Below are 24,929 nucleotides of genomic sequence, written 5' to 3' on the forward strand. Positions count from 1 at the left end.
CAGCAGTGAGCCGGGCTTCTGGCTGAGCAGCGTTCCCGCTGTGAGAGCACACTGACCACCAGGGGGCAGCTCCTGTGTTGAGTGTCTGCCCCCTGGTGGTCAGTGCACACCATAGCGACTGGTTGTTCCTGTCTATCTGGACGCTTAGGCTTTTATCTATATAGATGCTTGCTGTCTGCACCCCTACCCCCAACCACAAGCCAGTGGCATCAGAGTTCCACAAGGGCAGAGATTTTTGTGTTTTCTCACCAATGAATTGACAATATCTACCACAGTGCTTGGCGTGGTGAAAACGTCAATACATATTTGTGGAATGGATGAATCCTGGGACTTCCCTTCATCACCTTCCTGCATGTTCTCTTTCTTCCTACTTCCTGGATCTTATGCCTTTTTTCTTGGTTTAGTGGAGCACATGCCTCAGTAACTTTCTGAGAAAAGGTGCTTATGAGATACATATATTTTAGACTCTATAGCTTTGTATATGTTTACACTCACATTTAGTGTACACTCTGGCAGATTTCTTCACATGCAAGATGGTAATAAATATTGAGTATTTCATAAGATTGTGATGAGAATGACATAAGATAAATCATATAAAATGGTTAACATTCTCTGAGGACAAGTTATTATTACTTTGTGAAGACTAAAACACATTTAAAACAAGGTTTGTTGGGAGGCAGTCGAGTACAGTGGCTGAGGTCAGGGTGTCATGGTTAGCCAGACAGGTTTTGAGTCCTGAGCTCTGTGATCTAGTAACTCTGTGACAGGGAGTAGGCAAGTCACTGGTGCCTCAGTGACTTCATGTAAAAAATGGAAATGGTCAGAGTACCTACTCTTTTTTTTTAAAAAAAAATATGTTTTTATTGATTTTTAGAGAGAGAGAGAGAGAGGGTGATAGATAGAAACATTGATAAGAGAGAAACATCATCAATTGGCTGCTTCCTGCACACTCCCCACTGGGGATGAAGCCTGCAACCCGGGCATGTGCCCCGACTAGGAATTGAACCAGTGACCTCTTGGTTCATGGTTTGACGCTCAACCACTGAGCCACTCCGGCTGGGCCAGACAGAGTGCCTACTCTTAATACACAGTAGGGGTTGTTAATGTAGGTTAATGTACCCAATGTTCCCAAATGTTGGGTGTGGCTTGGTACCGTGGCAATAGCTGGCATCTACCTTGCACTTGTCTTTACGTCCACTGAGGGTGAGAATGTCTGGAGGAGGGTCAGCAGTGGGCAACTGGCAGCATGATGCATCAAGTCCTGACAGGAACACCTGCAATTTGACCCAGCAGTTCTATCCGCTAATAATTTATGTTAAGGAACAAATATGGGTGTGCCTGGATTTAAGTGTAGGGTCTTGTTCAAGTGTACGCAAGTCACTGTTGCCTCAGTTTCTTCATGTAAAAAACGGAAATGATCAGAGTACCTACCATTTTGGGGGGAAAGGCCAGGATCCACTTCAGTGTAAGTTAGGAGGGAGCTTTATCAATACATGGATCTATAAGCCATACACTTCCTCCGATAGAGTCCTCCTGGGCAGTGCATTGTTAAGTGGAAAAGGTGAATATTAAAGCAGCAGGAGCCCTTCTGGGGGACAGAGGCTCCACTTGCCTTTTTATTGTTTCTAAAGATCAGTACATGTGCCGGGGACTAGAAGTCTAAACAGTCAAACACAGGCTCTGTAGCAGTGGTTCCTAATGTGAGGCCTCACAGGGGGGCAATTTGATTTTTAAGGGGGGGGGGGGCGATTCGAGAATGAGTTATTAACAGTACATTTTTTGCATTTCTTACGGTTCTAGGGGCCTCATATACAGTATACAAACATATGTTGTGACATATTTATGCATTTCAGATGTTTCAAAACTTTGCTATTTTTTCACATCACTTCATATTAGTATTATTATTTCAACCATTTCTTAGTGATTTCTTCCTCAGGATTTCAAATGTCCTTTTGTTCTTTTACTTTTCTCTGCCATGGATGCCATGTTCTTTGGAAGGCTGTTTAGACCATGTTAATGGCCTTTTAGGCTTCCTCCACATGAATATTATTCACTTTTTGAATAATAAGAACTATATGCCGGGGGGGGGGGGGGGCGTGCATCAGGATTTTAGAGATGCTTAGGTGGGGCATGGCCCAAAAAAGGTTGGGAACCACTGCTCTATAGCCTCATGGTCCCAGGACAGCCTCTGGCATGTGGGTATCAAGACCCTGGTCTGGCACTACAAGACCTAGGCTAGGGCAAGGCACAGAACTGTGTGCTACGCCTCAGCCCCTCATCTGAAAAGTTGGGCAACAATAGCTGGATGTTTGTTTAGAGTGAATGAGATCAGACATGAAAACTCCTTACCAAGAATGAATGTTAGCGGGGCGATTATTGCTACCCAACAATTAAGTCTGGCCAGTGTGAATTAAGGGTTCGGTGATGGTATTGTTACTTCTGTATTGTCTGAACTGTTATGTTAAAAAATACAAACGCCTATGTCTTTTGGAAGTAGGAAGAAAAAAAAAGGTTATTTAAAAATATTCAGGTAACAAAGGCGAGTCTAATTTTGTTTAAAAACAGTGTGTGTGGCCCGGTTGGTTGGTATGTCCTCCTGTACATGGAAAGGTCATGGGTTCCATTTTTAATAAGGAACCGATGATTCTCTCCGTCGCTCCCTCCCTCCCTCTACAAACTCAATAAAAAAGCATATCCGTGGGTGAAGACTAAAAAATAAAACTTAACAAAACATCATCGCGCAACAATGTGAATATACTTAATGCCACTGAAGTGTACACTAAAATGGTTAATGTAATACATTTTGTCTATTTTACCACAATTTTAAAAAACCAAAAACAACAGCGTCATTATCAACAGAAACAACTTCAAAAAAATTCAACATCATCTTCATCAACTAAAAAAAAAAAATATATATATATATATATATATATGCAAAGAAGTTCTTAACGTGTTCCTGGGACCATTCGCGGAGATGAGATGGGATTGCTCTTTGCCGTATAAACATGACTTATAGCCCAAATGTCCTCCCGTGAGCAATTCTCAGTTTTGTCACTAGTCAAGTTTCGTGTCTCCGCGTTCACGCAGAGCGGCGGGTGGGAGCAGCCTCGCCTCTTGCTCGGGTGTGACCTTGGCGGGCCCTGCCCTGCGAGCCGCATTTTCCCAGCCTGGGAGCCCGAGATGACAGCTCGCCCCCTTCCCCGCCCGGCGGCCCCGGGATTGGCTCCCACCCGGTCGCGCCTCCACCTCCCAAGACAGGGTCGCGCGGCACCCGCCCGCCGGGCCGCAACCCGGAAATGCGGCTCGAGGGCGCCGACTCAGCTGACCAGGGCCGCCGCGTGACGACAGCGAGCACGGCCAATGAGTGCGGGCGGCGGCCGCGGTTTGGAGGAAGTCCCGCCCAGCGTCGCGCGGGGGCGGGGCGGCGAGCGGCGGGGCGGGCGCAGGATGAGGGCGGCCATTGCTGGAGCTCGGCTGCGGAGAGGAGGACGCTGAGAAGAAGCGCAGAGTCGCGCAGGGCTACGGAGAGGTGCCCGAGCCGCCGCGGGGTCCATGGCCAGGACCACCAGCCAGCTGGTGAGTGCGCTCGCGGCAGCCAGGGCACAGTGGCCTGTCACCTCCCCGAGCGCGGCGGCCGCCTGGGCCCGACGAAGCTTGGCGGCCCAGGATTCCGAGGGCCGGGCGGCGTCTCACCTGGAGCCGGGCACCAGGGCGGAGGGCCGTGGGCGCTGCGGGCACCCCCACTCAGCCACCGAGGGGAGCCCGGAATCCGTGAGGTGGGCGCCGGTGCTGACAGGAGCGCAGAGGACGGGGGAAGCCGGGGAGGTGTCACCAGCCGGTCGGGGTGGAAGTGTTTGGAAAGTTTGTTTTCGGCGCGGCCTGGAGCCGAGCCTTCGGGGTTACTTTTCCTTCTGTCGGCGGAGGAGCCGCCCTGGGCCTTCACTGCAAAGAGGTCCCGGTGCCTCTGCCCGCAGCAAACGCAGGAGGTGCGAGCTCTTACTCAGAGCACCTGACGATGCTCCGGGCCTCCCAGATTCCCGGGGAGCATGGAGTCTGAGACTCCTTTCCCGGCCCCGAGGGTGCTTTTCCTGACTTGAGTTCGCGCTCCGGCACAGGCACCGGAGTCCGGGAAAGCCCCTGGGAAGCTCGGCTTGACCCTACTGACTAGGGAAAGGGGAGCATGACAGGGAGGAGAGGTTTTATGGGGAAAGAAAAAGAAAAGCATTTGTTATGTTAAATGTTTTGCTAAAAGCATCGCTAGCGTTTCTGTATTTTTCCTGTCTGTTGCTAAAAGTATCCCTAGTGTTTTTATGTTTATTTCTCTGCTACATTCTGGACTCTCGGGAAGATGGTTGAAGGTTTTATACCTTGTGTGCGAATGTGAAGTGAGTGATGGAAGAAGGTCTAAACAGCTTTCAAAGTTTGGCTGAAAGGGCAAATCCCTTACACGAAGGAAGATCCATGAAATGTACTTGACCCTTATGGTTTGGGGGGCGGGTCTTGAGTCCCTTAGAGAATCTGATGGAAAGTCTGCGTCCTCCTGAGAAAAACGCACAGCTCCGTTGAATTTTGTAATTACTTCCGGAAGCTCTTGAACCTTCTGCAGCTCACCCATGGACTTGGGGTTAGGAACACTGAGCTTTGTAGAGATGGGCGATAACCCGAGGTCTCAGAGCAGGAGAACCTGTTCTGTTGAGGAAAATGGTGACGGGCAAAGGGGTGTCTTTGGTTGTTGCCCCATGTGGTGCCCGGTGAACACACAAAAACAGCTTAGGAGGTTTGGTGAAGCTCAATCGAGGCTGAGGCTGACGGTAATCCTGGATGTTTGTAAAATAAACTTTCACCCAGGGATGCTGTTGCAGTGCAAGGTGTGTACGTTGATGGTGTCCATTGGAGGAGAAAAAGTGCATTTTCTCATAGTCTCGGTAGTTCCACCTGATGGTATTTGGCACCTGACGTTTTCTTGGCATAAGGCAGCTTTTTATTGCAAAACGCTGGAATCCAATGAGAAGGAATGAATTACAGAATAGAGACTAGACCTCCCATCATGAAGTGAGGGACAAGGATTTTGTGTCTGGAGCTAGGTTCCTTCACGTGTATGTGAGACTATGCCACGTTTCCCATCAGTAATGGCAGGACACCCCCAAAATAGGATTTTCTTTCTTTCTTCCTTTCTTTTTGTTTTTACAGGAGGACCAGTGGATTTCCATGTTTCAAATGAGTTTGCTGTCAAGTTTGGAATTTTAAGGTGGCACTGTACGAGTATGAGAATCCCGTCCAGTGATTAATTTTCCTATTTCTTTTTTTTTTTTTTTCGCTTAAAGTATTACAAAGGGTATTACATAAGTGTCCTTTTTTCCCCCTCGCCCTTGACAAACCCCTACCCTCCCTTACCCCCCAGTGTCTTATGTCCATTAGTTATGCTTATATGCATAATTTTCCTATTTCTTGAAGTGTGTGCAGCCAACAGGGGGAGCAGTAGGAGTTGTGAAGACTGAAAATGGCCTAGCCCAGCTTGCTAGTCAGGTGGGCCCTGTGCTGTAGTACCTCGGATGGAGCAGTTCCTTTAAGGCAGGCACTTGGCTAGATAGTTCACACAGTGTTGCTTGGCTTCTGTCAGCAGTTTCCAGGTAGGTGTCATTCCCCTTTTACAGGCGTGGGAATGGGTGCAGAAAATGTCAGTACCTGTCTGGTAAAGAGAGTCAGTCTGGATGACAGCAGAGACCAGGTGCTACCCTCCCTTCACGTGAGGGTCTGCTGGCAGCTCAGGGCAGCACTCAGTCTAAGGAAGTCCTCCGTGCCACTGTCCAGGAGGTCTTTCCCCGGGGGTTGTGCCTGAATGTCTTAACTGTGCTGGAGGCTGGGGGCACATTGTTCCATGGAAGGACAGCACACTTATTTCTTGGGGCAGGTAGCTGAACTCTGTGACCCCCGGAGTGTGTTGCAGCCTCACACTGTGAGAAAGCAGCTGTTTGGAAAGAGGCTCTGGTTCATCCTCATTTGAGGGCTGGTATTCTGAATGGGTGAGGCTTGGCATCCTCCCTTTAGGAAAAAGAACTGTGCAACGATTTTGTTAAATGAAAAATTGGTGATTAGCCAGAGTGGCTCCCTGCATCTTAGGGTGGCGGTGTGTTTGCAGAGGTGGCTGTATCTGTGTGGGCCGGTGGTGGGGAAAACAGAGAACATGGAAAGAAGTGGGTTCTGACTTTCACTCTCCCTTTTGGCAGGTAGCTCCTCCTATAGTGTGATGTATTTCTTTTCCATGACATCCCTACAGCAGTTACTGAGCTGAGTCCAGCGCTGGCGAGGTGAAGCCCCCATGCTAATGAGGTGGAAGTGTAGGTTTGTCCTACTCTTTGGACATGCGTTTCATAAGAGGTTACAGCACGTGCGCGTAGAGATGTGGGGCCGGGAAAGAGGCTTGGGCAGCTAGTGAAAGCAGGTCTGGGCCTCTAGGCTGCCTCTGGCACAGCTTGGGCAGGAGGAAAAGGTATCTCCTGGGTGTGTGTCCCTTGATTCTGTGCCCTTATCTCCCGAGACTCCTGATGGGAGGTCTGGGTGCAGGTAGGGCCAGTGCATGATGACCTAGGGAGCACTGCAAAAATGGTGGGGGCAGGAAGGTGCATTCCTCTTGAGATGATGATGTGTGGAGAGCCTTCACGGGCACTTTACTATGCCCCATCCTAAAGGGGTGCCTTGTATGGAAACCGACTTTGACGAGCAAGGAGCTGATGCTGAGGACGCTTGATGCAGAAATGACTCCCTCAGCAGGTGCAAGGGCTAGACTCACGTGTGCCAGCTCTGTATGCCTGCCCTTGTGATGACAGCTGGCCGTAGGGGTGTGGAGCACAGTTGTTTTGAAGGCAGGTTCAAAGGGCAGATCACCAGGGAGGAAGTGCTGGTGTGGAAACTGTAAGTTTTAGACAAGTATCATTTAGGACTTGTCAGTGGTGCCTTCTTGTGTAACCAGACAGCGTTCTTGTTCAGTGTGACACGAGGCCCCCCGAAAAAAATTATTTGAATAATGAGAACTGATCGTGTATCCACTAGCCGAGTCAACACAACAGGCAGAGTGTGTTTTCTCAAGGATCGTGGGGAATGTGTTCTGATGCTAGTGTCTGAGAGAAGAAAGGCCTGCTGCGTTCATGATGGTTCTTGGAGTCTGTTTACAGTGCTTGATGCTCTTTGCATTTATATAGTTGCACAAGGTCTGTTTCTTTTTCTCTTTATTTTTTTATTATTTTAAAATCATCACCCAAGGATATTTTCCCATTAATTTTTAGAGAGAATGGAAGAGAGAGGGAAAGCCCATCGATGTGAGAAAAACACATCGACTGGTTGCCTTCTGCACGTGCCCCGACCAGGGCCTGGGCCAGAGAAGAGACTGCAACCCAGGTACGTGTCCTTTACCAGAATCGAACCTGGGATCCTTTGGACTGCAGGCTGGCACTCTGTCTACTGAGCCAAACTCGGTAGGGCTTTCAGGTTGTTTTGACTGTGTTAGGGAGATAGTTCATTCCAAATGATTAGGTTTGAGGGTGCCAAATGCCTTATCAGAGCAACTGAGTCAGGTCTCTGTTTAAATAGTTGGATCACCCACAGCCCTACAGAAGCGGGAAGTGACAGCATTGCAAACTGTGTGAAAAAGATGGCCAAGTCTGACATTAGCAGCCCATGACCAGGCGCATGGTCCACAGAAGGACAAACAAGTGTGATTTCCACCTGGAGTGTTTCTGAGGGGCCTGAGGAAGGTGGGCACATAGTTCCCGATGGCCCAGTGACCTCCTCTATCCACCGATAAGATCACACGCCCTCTGTAACTGCCACTGGGCTTTAAATCAGCTTGCTGCCTGCTGGGAATCGAAATATTTGCAGGCATGGTTGGAAGCAATGTCTGGATGTCCTTGTCCTTTGCCTGTTTGTGGAGCTGCTAGGCAGTCCTGCCCACGTTGTAGAGGGCTGATGAGAGGCTGCATGCAGGGGGCTGTGTGTGTGTGTGTCTGTCTGTCTGTCTGCTATATTACAGTCCGAATTCATCCAGCTAAAAGCTTACTTTTACAATGAATTTCATTGTTAACGTATCATTCTCCAACCTGTTTTTCTCTTTTCGAATTAATTTAACTGCAGCAGGAATTGTATCTCAAAGTGACAGCTGTGTATTGGGTGCTGACAGGGAAGGCTGATAAGATTTGCAGGGAAGCTTGAAGCCTCACTGAAATTTCATGAAATGCTTTGATCTGCAATGTAGTGGACACCGTGGGAAAAGGTGCTTGCAGTTAACTTTTCTGTTCTCCGTCCCTGTTTCTGGGAGATTGGGCGACAGTGCCTTCAGTGGACCTGGGAGATCTGCCCACTTAGGAGAAGAAGGTTGTACCTTACAGATCCTCTTCTTGAACCCCATCTGAAAGGCAGTGCGTGTGCTGGGTTGTAGCATGGCACTGTCTGGTAAATAGAGTCTGTCTGAATGATAGCAGAGACCAGGTGCTATCTAAATACAACTAGTGTATGTGCATCTAAATACAACTCTTCTGCACAAGGAAGTAGTTACATCTGGAGGGAGTTGGCCACATGCACTCAGGCCTGGTGGGGCTGAAAATATTGACATATTCTCTTCCTAGTTTCCCCTTTCCTAATTAAGGAAGAACTAGGGTTAGGGTTAGGACTTGCTGGTGGGTCCCCAGGTTCCATGGCTCCTATGACTTCTCCCTCCCTCTCCTGGCTTGTCACTGATTCTCCTTGATGAGGGTCCCTTAGGCACCCTTGCTGTGTGGCCTCTGTTCTCAGCCTGCACAGCCCAGGACAGTGTCCAAGATGTTCTCGGCTGCCAGGCTCCCTTTAGACCAGTGGTTCTCAGCCTTTTGGCCCTTTATTTTTTTTATTTATTTTAATTTTTTAAAAAATATATATTTCTTTATTGACTTCAGAGAGGAAGGGAGAAGGAGAGAGAGAGATAGAAACATCAATGATGAGAGAGAATCATTGATTGGCTGCCTCCTGCACACCCCCCACTGGGGAACAAGCCCGCAACCCAGGCATGTGCCCTTGGCCGGAATCGAACCTGGGACCCTTCAGTCCGCAGGCTGACGCTCTATCCACTGAGCCAAGCCGACCAGGGCAACCTTTTGACCCTTTAAATACAGTTCCTCATGTTGTGACCCAATCATAAAATTATTTTCGTTGCTACTTCATAACTGTAATGTTGCTACTGTTATGAATCGTAATGTAAATATCTGACATGCAGGATGGTCTTAGGCGACCCCTGTGAAAGGGTCGCTCGACTGCCAAAGGGTTCTCGACCCACAAGTTGAGAACCGCTGCATTAGACCCTTCCTATTTGCCTGAAGTAGTTCTGATTAGTGGACCCCCACCCCAAGCTGGCTGTGAAGCCTTTTTGGACTGATCAGTTTTTTCATGACCCTCCACCCTCTTGGTCTGTACTAGGTTTTGTAATCTACTGTGTTCTGTTTCTTTAAAATAGGTTCTGTACCTTGTTACATTCTTATGTTTCTAAACCTTGAGTCTCTAGATGGCTTCTCTTACTCTTTTGAAAAAAAAAATATTTTTGTTGATTTCAGAAAGGAAAGGAGAGGGAGAGAGATATAGAAACATTAATGATGAGAGAGAATTATTGATTGACTGCCTCCTGCACACCCCACACTAGGGATCAATCCTGCAACTAGGCATGTGCCCTGACCCGAATCAAACTGTGACCTCCCGGCAGATAGGTCAATGATCAACCACTGAGCCATGCCCGCTGGGCTTCTGTTACTCTTTTTCACACTTTCTTCTCCTGGTTCTCATACCCAGGCTTCCTGTGGTATATTTTTCAAATGCCTGCCCACCTTATTATTTTTGCTGCTTATTAACAAAACTGTGCCCTCATCCTGCATGTACATTCTGACTCCCCTGCATTCAGAACTGTGTACGTTTGAGGGGTGCAGAGCCTCATCTTAAACTGTTTGTCGCCAGTTTAATGTCCAGTATGAGAGCATACAAAAGTAAATAGAAGTCAGAGGGTTAAAAACATGGACTTCTTTTTCACTTCTTCATGCAGCGGTTCTCAACCCGTGGGTCGGGAACAATGAAAATACATCCTGCATATCAGATATTTACATTACGATTCATAACAGTAGCAACATTACAGTTATGAAGTAGCAACGAAAATAATTTTATGGTTGGGGGTCACCACAACATGAGGAACTGTATTAAAGGGTTGCGGCATTAGGAAGGTTGAGAACCATTGGAAAGCAATATAGTTTAAAAGGGGGATAGGTCTTTTTTCTCTGTGCACATTACCTGACCCTTGAAAGCTTATATTTCAAAGCCATTGGTTCCTTTTTATACTGCAGCCCTTCCCGGGAAGTCTTGGTGATCAAGTGTTGGGTTAAATCTGGTTTAGCCAAAAGTTAGTATCAAGCATGCAGTATTCTGGGCTGAAGTTCTCCATGTTGGCACTGCCGCCATGGCAGGTGAGGCCTGCCTTGGACCACTGTCCTCACATAGCTGGATCCTGAGTAGTTAGCCCAGCTGTGGGCAAACTACGGCCCTCGGGCCGGATCCAGCCCATTTGAGATGAATAAAACTAAAAAAAAAAAAAAGACCGTACCTTTTTATGTAATGATGTTTACTTTGAATTTATATTAGTTCACACAAACACTCCATCCATGCTTTTGTTCCGGCCCTCCGGTCCAGTTTAAGAACCCATTGTGGCCCTCGAGTCAAAAAGTTTGCCCACCCCTGAGTTAACCTGTACAGGAGCCAGCGTTGGTGATGTGGACCCTGCATAGGAGGCAATTGTTTTCCCATCGGGAGGATTGTTTCTTGAAGATCTCTGAGGATCAGGCTCACCCTAGCTGTCCCTGTGACTAGACACGAAGCTGCTTTCCCTTGAGACAGAAGGACCTTGGGGGAAATGGCCCCCATGATGTTCAGCGTCTTTGGCACACCTCTCTTTGCCACTTTGGGCAGGGTCAGAGAGGGCTTTTCCCAGGCCTCAACTTTGCTCTAATTTTTAAGTGTCCTGTCCCAGGAGGGGTATGTGCTCTACATACAGCAACACGGCTATGCCCCCAGGTGTTATAGGCTCCACTCTCCTGAAATGGTTGTGCAGCTGAGATCTCAGGACTCTTTCTCTGGGTAGCCCACGTTTTCTCCCGGTTTCCTGCCATGCACCTGTGGAAGGATACAGGGAGGGAGCATTGTGAGCCAGAGTGCCACCAGCCTAGGAGGAGGGCAGGAGTGGAATGGGAGCTTTAGACCCATTGTGTGCCAACACTGGCTGTCAAGCAGTGCTGCATGCACTTCTCTTTTGGAAAATAATGGAAACAGTCCAGTGTTTGGCAAAACTGCCCAAATACCGGCTCTGCACAGCCAACATAGGCTGTAGAAAACCACAGCAGTCTGACCCTGGGGAAGCAGGTAAGTTAGCAAGCTAACTTCTTCAGCAAGTTAAGAAACTTGATAACTGATAATTTCTGAGGTTTTGTCATTATTAACCAACTTCCTTCCTTGAGAGAGAGTGAGCAATTTTCCATTTTCTCTTCCAGTGGCCTGTGATTTAGGCTAGACAGGAGGCTGAGAGAATACACTGTTTTCTCAGTGCACAATCTCAGAAGCTTAGCATTTACTACCTTTTTTTTTCCCGTTGTTACCTTTTTTCTTTCTGCTCTTTGGCATTTTCTTTCATGGGTTTTTTCATTGGTCAAAATTATTGTCTTCTACTGATTGTAAGTACTAGTATGTAGCTGGTTCTTAACAGATACACAGTTTTAAAATTAAATATGTACATCTAAATACAAAATTTATTTGTGATTGCATTTTATTCCCATTCCTTCCTAAAAACAAAACAAAACTCATAATCTAAATTCCCTCTCTTTCCTTATTTTATTTATTTTTTTAATTTTAGAAAACTTTCCATCCCTAAAGCTGCTATCACTGAGCATTGTGTTTCTAGGGTGGAAGTGGCTGAGAATGGGCTGGTGGTGGTTTAGAGGAGGCATCAACAGAACAGGGCTCCATGCTCTTGGCCTGAGGAATCCTTGGGTGAAAAGGACTGAATCTGTAGTTTAGTGTGTGGGGACAGCCTGCATGCGCTTCTACCCCTCTATGAACCCCGCCAACCACCGCTCTACTCCTGGGGCTGAAGGGAAGCAGTCAACAGCAGGGCCATTACAAATGGTGGAGGGAGGGTTGGTCGGCCTTTATGGGGCTGCTGCAGAGTGGAGTTGGAAGAACCTGGACCCAGAGTGCACCTGGCATGGAGGCCAGAGGCTGAGGCACCCAGAAGGCAGGTGAGCAAAGAAGTGGCCAAATGTAGCAGAAGTGAAAGGAGGGAGGGAGCAGTTTACCAGGTGTACCAGTTAATAATTCGGATTTTTGTAATCAAAGAAAACATGATAATTTCAAGAGAAACATCAAAAGTGCTTTATTCAAAGTAATGTCTGTCGCTAGCTATACGTTTCCTCCATCTTTCTGGTAATTTGTGAATACTGTCCCAATAGAACTTTTCTTGTTTTGAGGCAAACCATTTAGAGACCCAATTTTCCACTTCTTCCTACGTTTTGAAGTGCTGCTCAGAAAGTGTGTGTGTGCCTTCGATCAGAACAAGTGCTAATCTGAAAGAGCAAGGTCTGGGGAATACAGCAGGTGGGTTCATACTTCCCAGGCAAGATCTTTTAATTGGTTTTGAAGTGTGTGATGGTGCATTATCATGAAGCAAAATTACTTTGCCATGTCTTCTGGCACATTCTGGTCATTTCATGATCAAAACATGGTTCGAACTGATCATTTGTTGTCGGTAGCGATCAGTATTAACGGTTTCACCTGCTTTTAGAAGCTCACAATACACCACACCTTCCTGATCCCACCAAACGCAGAGCATTGTCTTCTTTCAGAAGCGATTTGGCCTTGTAGTCGATGTTGATGGTTGACCTGGATCAACCCATGATTTTGTGCATTTGGGATTCTCAAAATAAATCCACTTTTCATTGCCAGTCACAATTCAATGCAAAAAGACTTTCTTTCATGCCACTGAAGCAACATTTTACTGATGACTTTTTGGTTTTCTTTTCTTTTTTTTTTTTTTTTTTTTGAGGTGCGATTTATTTTATTTTTATCTTTTTTTAAATTAAATCTTTATTGTTCTGATTACATTTGTTCCTCTTTTTTTCCCATAACTCCCCTTCTCCCAGTTCCCGCCCCACCCTCCGCCGTCACTCCCCACCCACTGTCCTCATCCATAGGTGCATGATTTTTGTCCATTCTCTTCCCGCATCTCCCATTCCCCTTTCCCCCCCCACAAGAATAGTCAGTCCATTCCCCTTCTATGTCCCTGATTCATTGTAATCACCAGTTCATTCTGTACATCAGATTATTTATTCACTTGATTCTTAGATTCACTTGTTGATAGATGCATGTTTGTTGTTCACAATTTGTATCTTTACCTTTTTCTTCTTCCTCTTCTTAAAGGAAACCTTTCAGCATTTCGTATAATACTGGTTTAGTGGTGATGAAGTCCTTTAGCTTTTCCTTATCTGTGAAGCTCTTTATCTGACCTTCAATTCTGAATGATAGCTTTGCTGGATAAAGTAATCTTGGTTGTAGGTTCTTGGTATTCAGTACTTTGAATATTTCTTGCCATTCCCTTCTGGCCTGCAAAGTTTCTGTTGAGAAATCAGCTGACAGTCGTATGGGTATTCCCTTGTAGGTAATTGAGTCTCTTTCTCTTGCTGCTTTTAAGATTCTCTCTTTGTCTTTTGCTCTTGGCATTTTAATGATGATGTGTCTTGGTGTGGTCCTCTTTGGATTCCTTTTGTTTGGGGTTCTCTTCGCTTCTTGGACCTGTAAGTCCATTTCTTTCACCAGGTGGGGGAAGTTTTCTGCCATTATTTCTTCAAATAGGTTTTCAATATCTTACTGTCTCTCATCTTCTGGCACCCCTATTATTCTGATATTAGTGCGCTTGAAGCTGTCCCAGAGGCTCCTTACACTATCTTCACACTTTCGGATTCTTTTTTCATTTTGCTTTTCCAGTTGGGTGTTTTTTGTCGAATCTTTGGTTTGATTCTTGTGCTCCTCTGGTCTGCTATTTGGTATAATATTCTTTATTTCAGTCCGTGTATGCTTACTTTCTAATTTCTTTATCGTAGCATCGAGGGTCTCATTAGTTTTCGTGAGGCTCTGCTCAAGTTTATAGCAAGCCCTCAAAATTGCGATTCTTAGCTCCATATCCTCCATTTCTGTCATGTTTTTTTGTCTCCACATCTTTTATGCTTTCTTGGTGCACCCCCTTGTGGTCTTTGTGTGCAGTCTTGTTCTAGCCAAGCCTTAATTGTTGTAGTTAACACTAGAGGGATTTGACCACCAGGCCGACTGGCTGTAGGAATCAGCTGTGTGGAAAAACGTCTGCCTTCTGGGGAGGCGATAATCCAGCCTTTGCCTGAGGCGATCGGCAAATGGCTGTGCGCAGGGTTTGGGCGGGGCAGGATCAACAGGGCGGGCGGAGGGAGCAGTTATGGCCGCTCTCAGTCCGGTTCCCAGAGGCTCTGCTTCTCAGAACCCCGGCAGCCGCTGCAAACCTCGGAGAGAAAGCTGCCCTCAGGTTCCAACTGATGCCGGATAATCCCGCTTCTCCCGTTTGAGTCTGGGTCCCTAGAGACTCGCCCGGATCTGGAGCCCAGAGTCTGAGACTCACTCCCGACCGAAAACGACAACCGCGCCCTCAGCCACCAGCCCGATTTCACGCGCACCTTGGTACCTTTGTATTTTCCACACTGCGCCTCCTCTGAGCCTCGGTTTGCTGTTCTCTTTCCTTCTAGTTGTAGAGTCTCTCTTCAGCCACCCTTCCTGTGGTTCTGGGTGATGTCCGTTCCGTCTTTTAGTTGTATTTTTGAAATGGTTGTTTGCGGCAGTGGTCTCCGGTGTTTACCTACGCCGCCATCTTGGTCTCTTCTCCGACTTTTCGGTTTTCCATTTGTCTTTCATTCAGTTGATGGCACCCATTTTCCTTCCTTTAAAATCTTTCCCATTGCTTGTAAATGATCGGAAATTGTTTGCTGAGCAACCTTTAATCTTTCTGCAAGTTGTTTTTGAGTTTGACAGACATCTTCATCTAATAATGCTTGTAATTGTTGGTCTTCAAACTTTTTCGGTTGACCTGGACGTTCTTTGTCTTTCACATCGAAATCATCACTTTTGAAGTGTTTAAACCAGCGTTCACAAGTATCTTGAGATGGAGCATGTTCACCATAAGCTTCCCGAAGTATATGGTAACTTTCAGCAGCACTTTTCTTCAACATAAATGAATTAAAACTTCCCGCAAATGCTCTTTTTTTGGGCACGAAATTCAACATTTTTAAGCGTAAAAATATCTATGATGTTAACACCCTCAGAAAATTTGACATATGAAGTTTTGAAGCTTGTTGTCAATACAACAAAATAGCTTACATATCAAATCGCATATATATATCAACATATGTGTAACTCCATCTATTGGGAAAAAATCCACATGCTGGAATGACTTGGCCACTGCTCAAATAGGGAGACCTGCTCTGCTTTGAACATGTAGGCCTTTGGAGAATGCAAGCTGAAGAAGGTGGTGGGGTTAGAAAAATTATACTAAATTTTTTCTGTGTTTAGTTATCTTCACTTTTTTTCAAGTGTACTATTTTCCTTCAGTGGTCCTATGTTTTTCGAATTACTGTTGAGCAGTGACTCTGAGTCAGGTTTTTGTTTTTTTTTTTTTTTTTTATATTTTATTAGTTTTTTAGAGAGAGGAAGGGAGAGAGATAGAGAGCTAGAAACATCAATGAGAGAGAAACATCGATCAGCTGCCTCCTGCACATCTCCCACTGGGGATGTGCCCGCAACCCAGGCACATGCCCTTGACCGGAATCGAACCCGGGACCCTTCAGTCCGCAGGCCGACGCTCTACCCACTGAGCCAAACCGGTTTCGGCTGAGTCAGGTTTTTAATGACATAGTATGTTTTCAGATCCTTTAAATTTGCTTGAAGCTATCAAAATAGCCTCCAAACAAACTTACTTTTATAATAAGCTTGACTTGGAATAATTACAGATATATAGGAAAGTTGCAAAGACAGCTCAGAATTCCCATAATATCCATCACCCTACTTTTCCTCATGTTGACTTTACACAACCATGCCACATCTGTTAAAACCAAGAAATTTACATGGGCACCACTATTAAGTAAACTGCAGACCTGTTTGGGATTGCATCAGTTTCAGACCTTCCTTGTTTTTCATGAACATGATGCTTTGGTAGAGTAATGGTCAGGTATTTTGTGGACTGTGTCTTAGTTTGGGTGTGTCCCATGTGTTTTGGTGATGAGGCTGGGGTTATAGGCTCAGGAAGAACCCTACAGAGATGGGTGCCCCTAGTGCATCCTGTCAGGGGTGCCTGACACCCACTGTCTGTCACTGTTGAGATGAAATAAGGTTAGTGCTGGTTGACTGGAATTAGTCCCAGGGCCCTGCCTTGCTCTCTGATATGTGCTGTTTGTGGTCTAGCATGATCACGGTATTTTTATTTTGGAAGAACCTTCATGCTTATTACCCTGTTATATTCTTCCAGTTTCCAGATGAAGACACTTGGGACCTGGAGGGCTTCAGACTTAGCATGTACCAAGTCAGAGCCAGCATGGGTGTCCAGGCCCCTGCCCACTCTGACCACTTTCTGCAGACATGGACACTCCTGGGACACTCTGCAGGAGCTGAGATGTCTCTAGGTGCAGAGTGGACCTGAACTCACTAATAGAACTGGTTCCCCAATCTGACGGACTGCATGCCTTCAGAACATTTGGAGTCTGCTCCTTGTGAGCTTGTTGGCTTTTGTGCGAGCTGCAGCACAGGTTCACGTACTGGGTCTCTTGGAATTCTTTCTGCAGGTTGGAGGATGGGCTTGTTGCAGGTCTTTGTGAAAGTAGGTAGTTGACTCTGATATATTTCTCCTCTAGCTCTTTTCTCTCAGGTGAAGCTACAGTGTTGTTTGTTGTCTATGCCTCCAGTCAAAGATCAAGCTCTGGGCCATTACTTTGAGGCCCTTAGATTGAACCAAGAGCAGAGTATGGAGTTTGTTCTAGTCATAATTGAGAAGATGAGAAGATAGGCAGTTCAGGAAAGTCATGAATTTAGTTTGTTTTCCCAACCATCTATAGATTTGCCCCTCCAATCTCGGTTCTGCACAGCCACAGTTTTGCAAAAGCAAGACAGTTATGAAGGTAGGAATTGGTACCTTAAGAGGGAGCACTGAAACAATGGGAAAGCACTTTGAAGAAAATGATGGTGATGGCTGGCAGCGGGCAGATAGGCCTCGGTGTTGAAGGCTCACCTGGCCAGTCTGTAAGCCTCTGACAGGTGCTCGGGGTTGGCTAACACCAGGTAAAATATAGACTGGCCTGGCTGGCCGCCCTGCTTTTCTTCCTCCTGCTTTTCTTGTTTCTGGTAAGTGAACTCCAAACTGATGAGTGGTGGAGGTGTGGCTGAATGTCATGCTAGGCACAGTAGATCTTTCTCCACATGCGGATGATGTTGGGAAGTTACACTGTGGGAGTTGGCCGGTCAAGTTGCAACAGAGTCTGTCTGTATCTCATTGGCCATTATTTCTCCCCCAAACAAACGCTTTATTCAAAATTTGCAGATGAGGAGCCTAGGAAGGGAGAGCATCTGTTTATGGTGCCTTTTCAGGTGTCAGGATAGGCATTCTGGGTTAGGAATAAGCTGGGGCTCTCCTGTGTTGCAGACCACAGAGTTTACAATGCTGGAGGGGTGTTCCTGCCAGATGATATTTATTTATTATGGCCAGTGGCATTCTGGGAGGCTGGTTTTTATTTTTTACCTATTTCAAAGAGAAAGTAGCTTCTGATTTAAAAAAAAAACAAAAGTCTAGCCACATTAATCTTGCATTTTTCTTGCAGGATAGCCTGTTAGTGTTACTAGAACACTTATCCATATCACTGTGGGTATAGGTTTATGTGTGGGGAACACTGATGGAGGGTGAATGAAATCCAGGGCATTTTAAGGACTGTGGGAAGTTCTCACAGGTCCCTGTGCTGCTCTCAACCATCTTGTATCTTGCCTGGAGAGATGCTATTTCTTCCAGGGTACATAAGCCATGGGTCGGCAAGGACAGAGTACAGCTCAGTCCACACTGAGGTTGAAGGACACAGGAGGACAGGGTAGAGCTAGTGCATCAGCGTCAGTGAGGGGAAGGTTAGGTTTAGCTGCAGAAATCGGGTGAGAAGTGCTGAGGGTCCCCAGCCCAGCAGAGGGGACCAGAGAGGGGGAGGGGATACTATAGAGGGGGGATTAGTAGGGCTAGAACCCCAGAAAAAGGCTCTCATTTCACTGGAAGTGCCCACATGCTTTAGGTTCTATTTTAGCTTTTGACCCGTTTCCTGTCAGGTGCTGGGGTTGGAAGCTGAAGAATGGGAAAGAGTGAAACAGCTCAACACCTGCCGGCCTCACCACATCACTTTACTTAACCAAATAACCTATTTTTGGTCAAGTTACGTGTCCCTCAGATTCCCAGACTAGATCATGGGGGGAAACATTTGCTGTACGCATGTAATTCCCAAGGAAAGGTTTATATTGAAGTGGTATATTTATTAACATAACTTTATTTTTATTTATTTTTAAATGTATTTTTATTGATTTCAGAGAGGAAGAGAGATAGAAAAATCAGTGATGAGAGAGAATCGTTGTTTGGCTGCCTCCTGCACCACCCACCTCACCCCCCTACTGGGAATGAGCTCGAAACCTGGGCATGTGCCCTGATAGAATTAAGCTGTGACCTCCTGATTCATAAGTAGACGCTCAACCTCTGAGCCTGCCAGCTGTGCTTAATGAACATGCCTTTAAATTAGAAACTCAGCTTTTCTTTTAGTTGTCAATTTTAATATGTTACATTGTTAATTTTAGCAAAATGGAAGGCAAGTGACTGCCCTGGCCAGGTGGCTAAATTGTTTGGAGCATTATCCTCTACATCAAAAGGTTTAGGGTTTCGATTCCTGGACAAGGCACAAACCTAGGTTGTGGGTTCCATCCTGAGTCAGGGCCCGAGCGGGAGGCACCCAATCAATGTTTCTCACATCAATTTCTCTCTCTCTGTTGTCTCCCTCTCTCTCCAAATCAATAAAAATATATCCTAGAATGAGGATTCAAAATAAAAGGGCGGCAAGTGATTGCCAATGTTGTTTTCTGACCAACAAGTAGATTTTACTGAGTAAAGCTTTTAACACGTATGGAATCTTAAGTACATGGGTTGAGTTATCTTTGAAGTGCTGCTGTTTTCTTCTGATGCAGCTCCAGGATGACAGGCTTGAAAAGCAGTAGTAGGATTTCCATGCCAGGCCCCACTGATACTTGATGGTTTCTGCACCTCACATAGGATCTGTGTCTAAAAATACTAGTTTATTCATCTGCCCACTAGCAAATACTCCTTATACATCTGAGTCCTTCCTGAATATAGGAACTGATGAACTTGGAAGTGAGTTCAAAAGGTCTGTGGGCCCCATATGGTGTCCCCAGTGAGTAGGCAGGTGGGCAAGGATATAGTCCCTCAGAGATGTTCGTCTACAGGGAGCTCCCCTGCTGTTTCTGCTGATCCTGCCCATGTCACACTTTGTCCTTTGTAGCTATCAAGGTTAATAGTTACAGGGGATCGGCTGGGTGGTCTGTCGCTCCTTCACCCACAGGTCGTCATTGTTTCCTTTCTGTCTTTTTTTAACCAGATTGGGACCTCTGTTGTATACCTGACTGTTTTGTCTCCTGCTGTTTTCACTTTTAAAAATATATACTTGTTTTTATTGATTTTAGAGAGTAAGGGAGAGGCAGAGAGAGAGAAACATCAGTAATGACGGAGAATCATTTATTGGCTGCCTCGTGCACACCCCACACACACTGGTGATTGAGCTTGCAACCCTGACCGGGAAATGAACTGTGACCTCCTGGTTCATTAGATAGCCTTGCAACCACTGAGCCGCGCTGGCTGGGCTCACTTCACTTTTTTTTTCACTTCACATTTTTGAACACTGCCTAGTACTCCTCTCTAAGTCAGCGGTTCTCAAACTGTGGGTCACGACCCCTTTGGGGGTCGAATGACCCTTTCACAGGGTTTGCCTAAGACCATCGGAAAACACATATATAATTACATATTGTTTTTGTGATTAATCACTATGCTTTAATTATGTTCAATTTGTAACAATGAAATTGGGGTTCACCACAACATGAGGAACTGTATTAAAAGGGTCGTGGCATTAGGAAGTTTGAGAACCACTGCTCTAAGTGAACCAGAGTAGCCATTGTTCTACTGGTGGACATTTACATAAGCCATTTCCAGTTAGGAGTCATTTCTTAACGAATATTTCCTTAATATAAGTCTTATTCTGAAGTTCTGACTGTTTCAGCTGGATTCTGTGTAGACGAATGTGCCAGGTCCGCAGGGCAAGAGCCCAAGGAATGATATGGTGGTGATTCCTAAATGCTTCCCAGGAAGGCCCTGCCAGTTTAGGGCCCCCCTTCCTCGGTCCCTGCTGACACAGAGTATCAGCATCACCCAGACTCTCTACTAACTGGTACTAACTGGAAGGGGTTGAGGCAAGGAGTTTGAATATGGGTGAGCATATGACTATGGACAAGGACCTGCTCTGTGCCTCAGTGTCCCCATCTGTGAAAAGAATGCCAGTGGTTTTCACACCAAGAGTTGTTTTGAAGAGTAACTGTAATAATATATATGCAAAATGCTCAAAAGAGTCTGGGTATGGGAGAGGCAGCCACGGTCACTGTCCCTACCATTGACTGGTGTTCTGTGCTGGGCCTCGCTTTGTGAAATTCTTGGGGCGAAAGAAAGTTCTTAGCAGAAAGTTCTTTGTCAGTGAGCACAGCCGACCTGAGAGCAGAGTCCCTTGAGGGCTGAGCTGGTTGGATTTGATGGCAGCCTCCCACCCTTTTACACAGGTTCCCAGAGGAAGGCACCTGTCCTGGTGCGTCCACACCTCCAGAGCACACTCCACCCAGGCAGCACCTAAAGGCAGCTTAACTTTCTTGAGTTTGGGCACGTTCCTCTTGCTGGCTGGAGCCCTAAGCTTTGTGACAGTATCTTGACCATACAAGGCCCTGACTTTGATGTTGATTCCTCTGCTGGTGTGTTAGGCGAGCTCAGCCTTCCTATATTGTTTTCTCTGACTCACAGTTAGAATTGGGCCTCGTAATACAGTATATAATTAACTCGGTTTTAGTTACAGATGAATAAACAACACTTGGAAAGGGCCCGAGGGGCTTATTTTATGATTTGATGGTCCCTGGTTGGAGAAAGTTTGTGTCTGTGTCTTCTGTGCTATTGAATGTTAAAAGTGCTCCTCGCACGCTCCCTTCCAGTCAGCTTGAGTACTTTTCATACGTTCACTCGTTAAATCCTCAGAGCAAGCCTGGGAGTTCCCGTTCTCCTTATCCCTGACTATGAGTAGAGGGTCTGAGCCACAGAGAGATGACATAACTTGTTCAAGGTGAGACAGCGAGTGAGGATCAGTGCTCAGCTCGTCAGAGTGCGGTTCTAACAGTTCAGCAATAACCCTTCTCTACTTGTACCTGTAACTGTGATTGTCTATCTGAGACCCATGACTCGTTCATATGCAAAAGGCTTACACAGTTGTAACTAGTGATTAAGCTTTTGGAGCTCCACTCGTGTGATATCCTACAATTAGATTCTTCCTCAGCAGGTCTGTAGAAACTTGAACTCTCAAGAGCCAGGACACATTTAAAGAATCCAGTTGTAGCTGCTGAACTCTCTGAGGTATGTAGGCCTCTAGCTTTGAATCGTTGGTCCCTGTGCAGATCTAAAGGCTTCCTCAGAATGAAAGACTGTTCAGTGCACTGACCCTGAGTCTAGCTTCAACATCCCCAAGCTCAGTCTTCATATGAAATCCTTGCTTAATTTGCATTTTATCCATCCTAAAGAGAGAAAGATACAGAGACAGATGAAGATGCAGTGGGATCTGAGAAACATCAGTCAACCTTCTACTCCCAAATTCAACTCCTTGGCCTCCTGGCGCTGACTCAGGGCTCACTTCCTCATCTGCCCAGTGCAACACAGCCCTCTCTCCTCTCCCTTACCTCCTATGTGCTCTCAGGACAAGCTTCTGTAACTTCATCTCCACTGAGAATTGGGGGAGGTGTGCCATTTAAAAAACATGGTTCTGTATTGTAAAATCAGCTTCCATCTGCCTGGCAGTTAATCTTTGAAGGGTGATGGAAGCTGTTGTCTGCAGCTATGGAGGGAGCGAGGTGTCTACTGTGAGACTTGATTACATGGGGGAAAAGAAATCCAAAAATATCCTTGGGTCATTTGTTTCCTTGCCCCAAATTCATTTGCATTTCAATCTATTTGTCAGCCAAAATGTTTGCTACCTTTGCCGGATTTGAATATTGGATACTGGATATTTTGATGCTGGTATTTTCCTAAACTCTCTCAGTGGCTAAGCAAGGTATTCCATAATTAAATTGCGCCTTGATATGTTTTTGGTGGCTATGAAAATGTAATTTGATCTCAAAGTAATTTTCCCTTGAGAGTTTCTACTTCTAAGAGGAGACTGCTGAACCCAGTACTCAAAAAGTCAAAGAAATTAAAACTCAAGTTCTTATTTACAAATTGTGTGAAATAAATTGAAGTCTACAGAAAATGCCCAGTTTACATATGACTCTACTTCAAGTTCATTTGGAAGTTAGTGGTTTGAAACTTGTCTTTGTCTTCCTGTCAGAGATGCCCTTGCGAAGGGGTGGTTGTCATGGTCTCCAAACCCCCCTGTGCCTGCTCTGAAAAGGTGGAGTGAGCACAGCAGGTGGCAGTCCTGCTTACAGGCTCACCATGACACACTCAGAGGGTGTAGAAGGTTTACCTTGAGTGGAGTTGTGGGACATGGTGAGGCCCACTTTTCCAGAGACTCCAAAGGTGCCGATGTCGATGGCTGACGCTTCCTAACCAAGGTCTTTGAGAACAGGCGTCCTTCCTTGTTCTTGGTAGCACTGTGCCATTGGCACACCTCCCCCAATTCTCAGTGGCAATGAAGTTACAGAAGCTTGTCCTGAGAGCACATAGGAGGTCAGAGAGAGAAGCACAGCAGGGGTCCGATCTGAGGGGAAGTAGGGAGATGGATGTGGTGCTGTTAGTGAGAAGTAGGGGAGGAAGAGTGGGGCTGGGGCACAGCCTGTGGGAGACTCCTGGTGGGAAAGACGTGGCATTGATGTAGGGCTGTGGCCATGGAGAGCCACGGGTGGCCCTGAAGGACTTGCATTTGGGGTGGGATGCATGCATGTCTGTGTGTAAGAAAGGCCAATGATCATAACTCTCATGGTAACTCGGTGCCTGCAGGACCAGGCAGAGGGCCGTGTAGTTGAGAATGTCTCTGTGACCAGCTCCATTTTATTAGGGAGGACAGGGATAAATGAATGGCACACTTAGGGTTTTGTTGCTTTAAATTTTTCCAGAGAGCTCTGGCCAGGTGGTTCAGTTGGTGAAGCGTCGTTTTATACACCAAAAGGTTGCAGGTTCTATCCCCCATCGGCGTGCATATGGGGAGGCACCTATCCAAGTGTGTATCTGTCTCTCTCTCTCTCTCTCTCTCTCTCTCCCCCCCCCCCTCCCTCTATCCCTCTGAACATATCCCTGGATGAGGGTTTACTTTTTTTTCTTCTCTCCCGAGATTGAAATTTCAGAAGCTATTGAGGAACCAGAAGTACAATAGAGGTGTGCTGGGAGGGAATGACTCACCCACAGGACCTGTGGGCTGGCAGGCTGGATGGGGATGCCTCAAGGAGCCCTCACTGCCACACATGACCACTGGTCAGCAAGTGTATTCCAGATCCTGGAGGTGTCAGGTGCTGTTTGTGCAGCTTAATTCCTTCTGAAGATGTTTTTTAAAGTTAGCCTTTTAGAATAACACCTAAAGTATAAATAAACATTTGGAGTTTTCATACTGGAAGAGGGCTTTTTTCTTTTTCATTTCACAATTGATGCTTAAATGCTTTACAAGGTAATATTGCAACCACCAGTTTCTTTAATTGCAGAAGTAAAACTATTTATTAAACATACCCATGCTAGTGAGTTATGCCTGTGGGAAGAGAGAGCACGAAGCACTGAGTCTACCCTGTAAACATCACCTGGGAGAGTCCCTGAGACTGGTCTTGCGCTGAGGCGCTTGGCTGGCTCATGTGGCGGAGGCAGGAAGGAATCCCACGAAGGAGGAAGGCTGCTCGTGACTTGTTCCTGTGTCATCGTGCCCATAGTGTGGAGTGCAGGGGACACTGCTGGGTGCTTTTGCAGCGGTGGTGGTGTAGTGACTAGCATCTCAGCCTTGGACTGATGCTGGACAGTACAGCCTTGGCTAGGCTGTCATCAGACAGGAGGTGCCTGGGTCCTCACGGGCAGCCCTGTTTCTCAGGCTCCCACTCCTGTGGGTAGAGGTGCCCAGAAGGGGTGTTTCAGGGGTGCTGAGGTCCCTGCCTGGCACCCAGGGGTTTGTCTGGAGGGACAGGCCTGCTGTGAGTGTAGAGCTGCTGCAGCCTTGGGACCTTGGCACTGGCTAGTCCTCTGTGGAGAAAGCTCTCCCCAGGTGTCCTGAGGTCTTTCCCCACATCCTCAGATGTCACCTTCCCAGTGAGGGCTTCTCTGTTTACATACATTTACACCAACCCCATCCAGATACTCCCCTCTCCCTTCCCTGCTGTATTTTTCTCACAGTGATTATCACCATATGACACACTGTAACTTTTATCTGGTTTCTATTTTTTTGGGGGGGGGGGTATCTTTCTACTCCACTAAAATGTGGGCATCTTGAGGACATGGGCTCAGTTTTTCTCTGTGCTGTCTCTCCAGTGCCCAGGAGAAATGTATGGCACACAGTAGGTGTTCAGTGAACCTT

At 46.4% G+C, this 24,929-nt stretch overlaps 1 protein-coding gene and 1 long non-coding RNA gene across 3 annotated transcripts in view; one reads left to right on the plus strand and one right to left on the minus strand.

The window, feature by feature from the left end:
* Positions 1–3,461: 3,461 nt before the first annotated feature.
* PDPK1 (3-phosphoinositide dependent protein kinase 1) overlaps positions 3,462–24,929 on the plus strand; it is a 102,656-nt gene continuing 81,188 nt past the window's right edge. For both annotated transcript variants that reach the window (XM_070413208.1, XM_070413209.1), the window contains exon 1: positions 3,462–3,576. In XM_070413208.1, the coding sequence (XP_070269309.1) occupies positions 3,553–3,576 (24 nt within the window). In that variant the 5' untranslated portion in view covers positions 3,462–3,552. The remainder of the gene's footprint in view (positions 3,577–24,929) is intronic.
* On the minus strand, positions 21,829–23,995 carry LOC139009152 (uncharacterized). Its single transcript, XR_011471277.1, has 3 exons — positions 23,780–23,995; positions 22,908–23,093; positions 21,829–21,963 (listed from the first exon to the last, which is right to left on the minus strand). It is a non-coding gene; the product is annotated as an uncharacterized lncRNA (long non-coding RNA).

The sequence above is a fragment of the Myotis yumanensis genome, unplaced genomic scaffold (assembly GCF_028538775.1).
Source record: "Myotis yumanensis isolate MYYU_CA2020_CCGP unplaced genomic scaffold, mMyoYum1.0.hap1 SCAF_4, whole genome shotgun sequence".
In the NCBI taxonomy this organism is placed as follows: Eukaryota; Metazoa; Chordata; class Mammalia; order Chiroptera; family Vespertilionidae; genus Myotis; species Myotis yumanensis.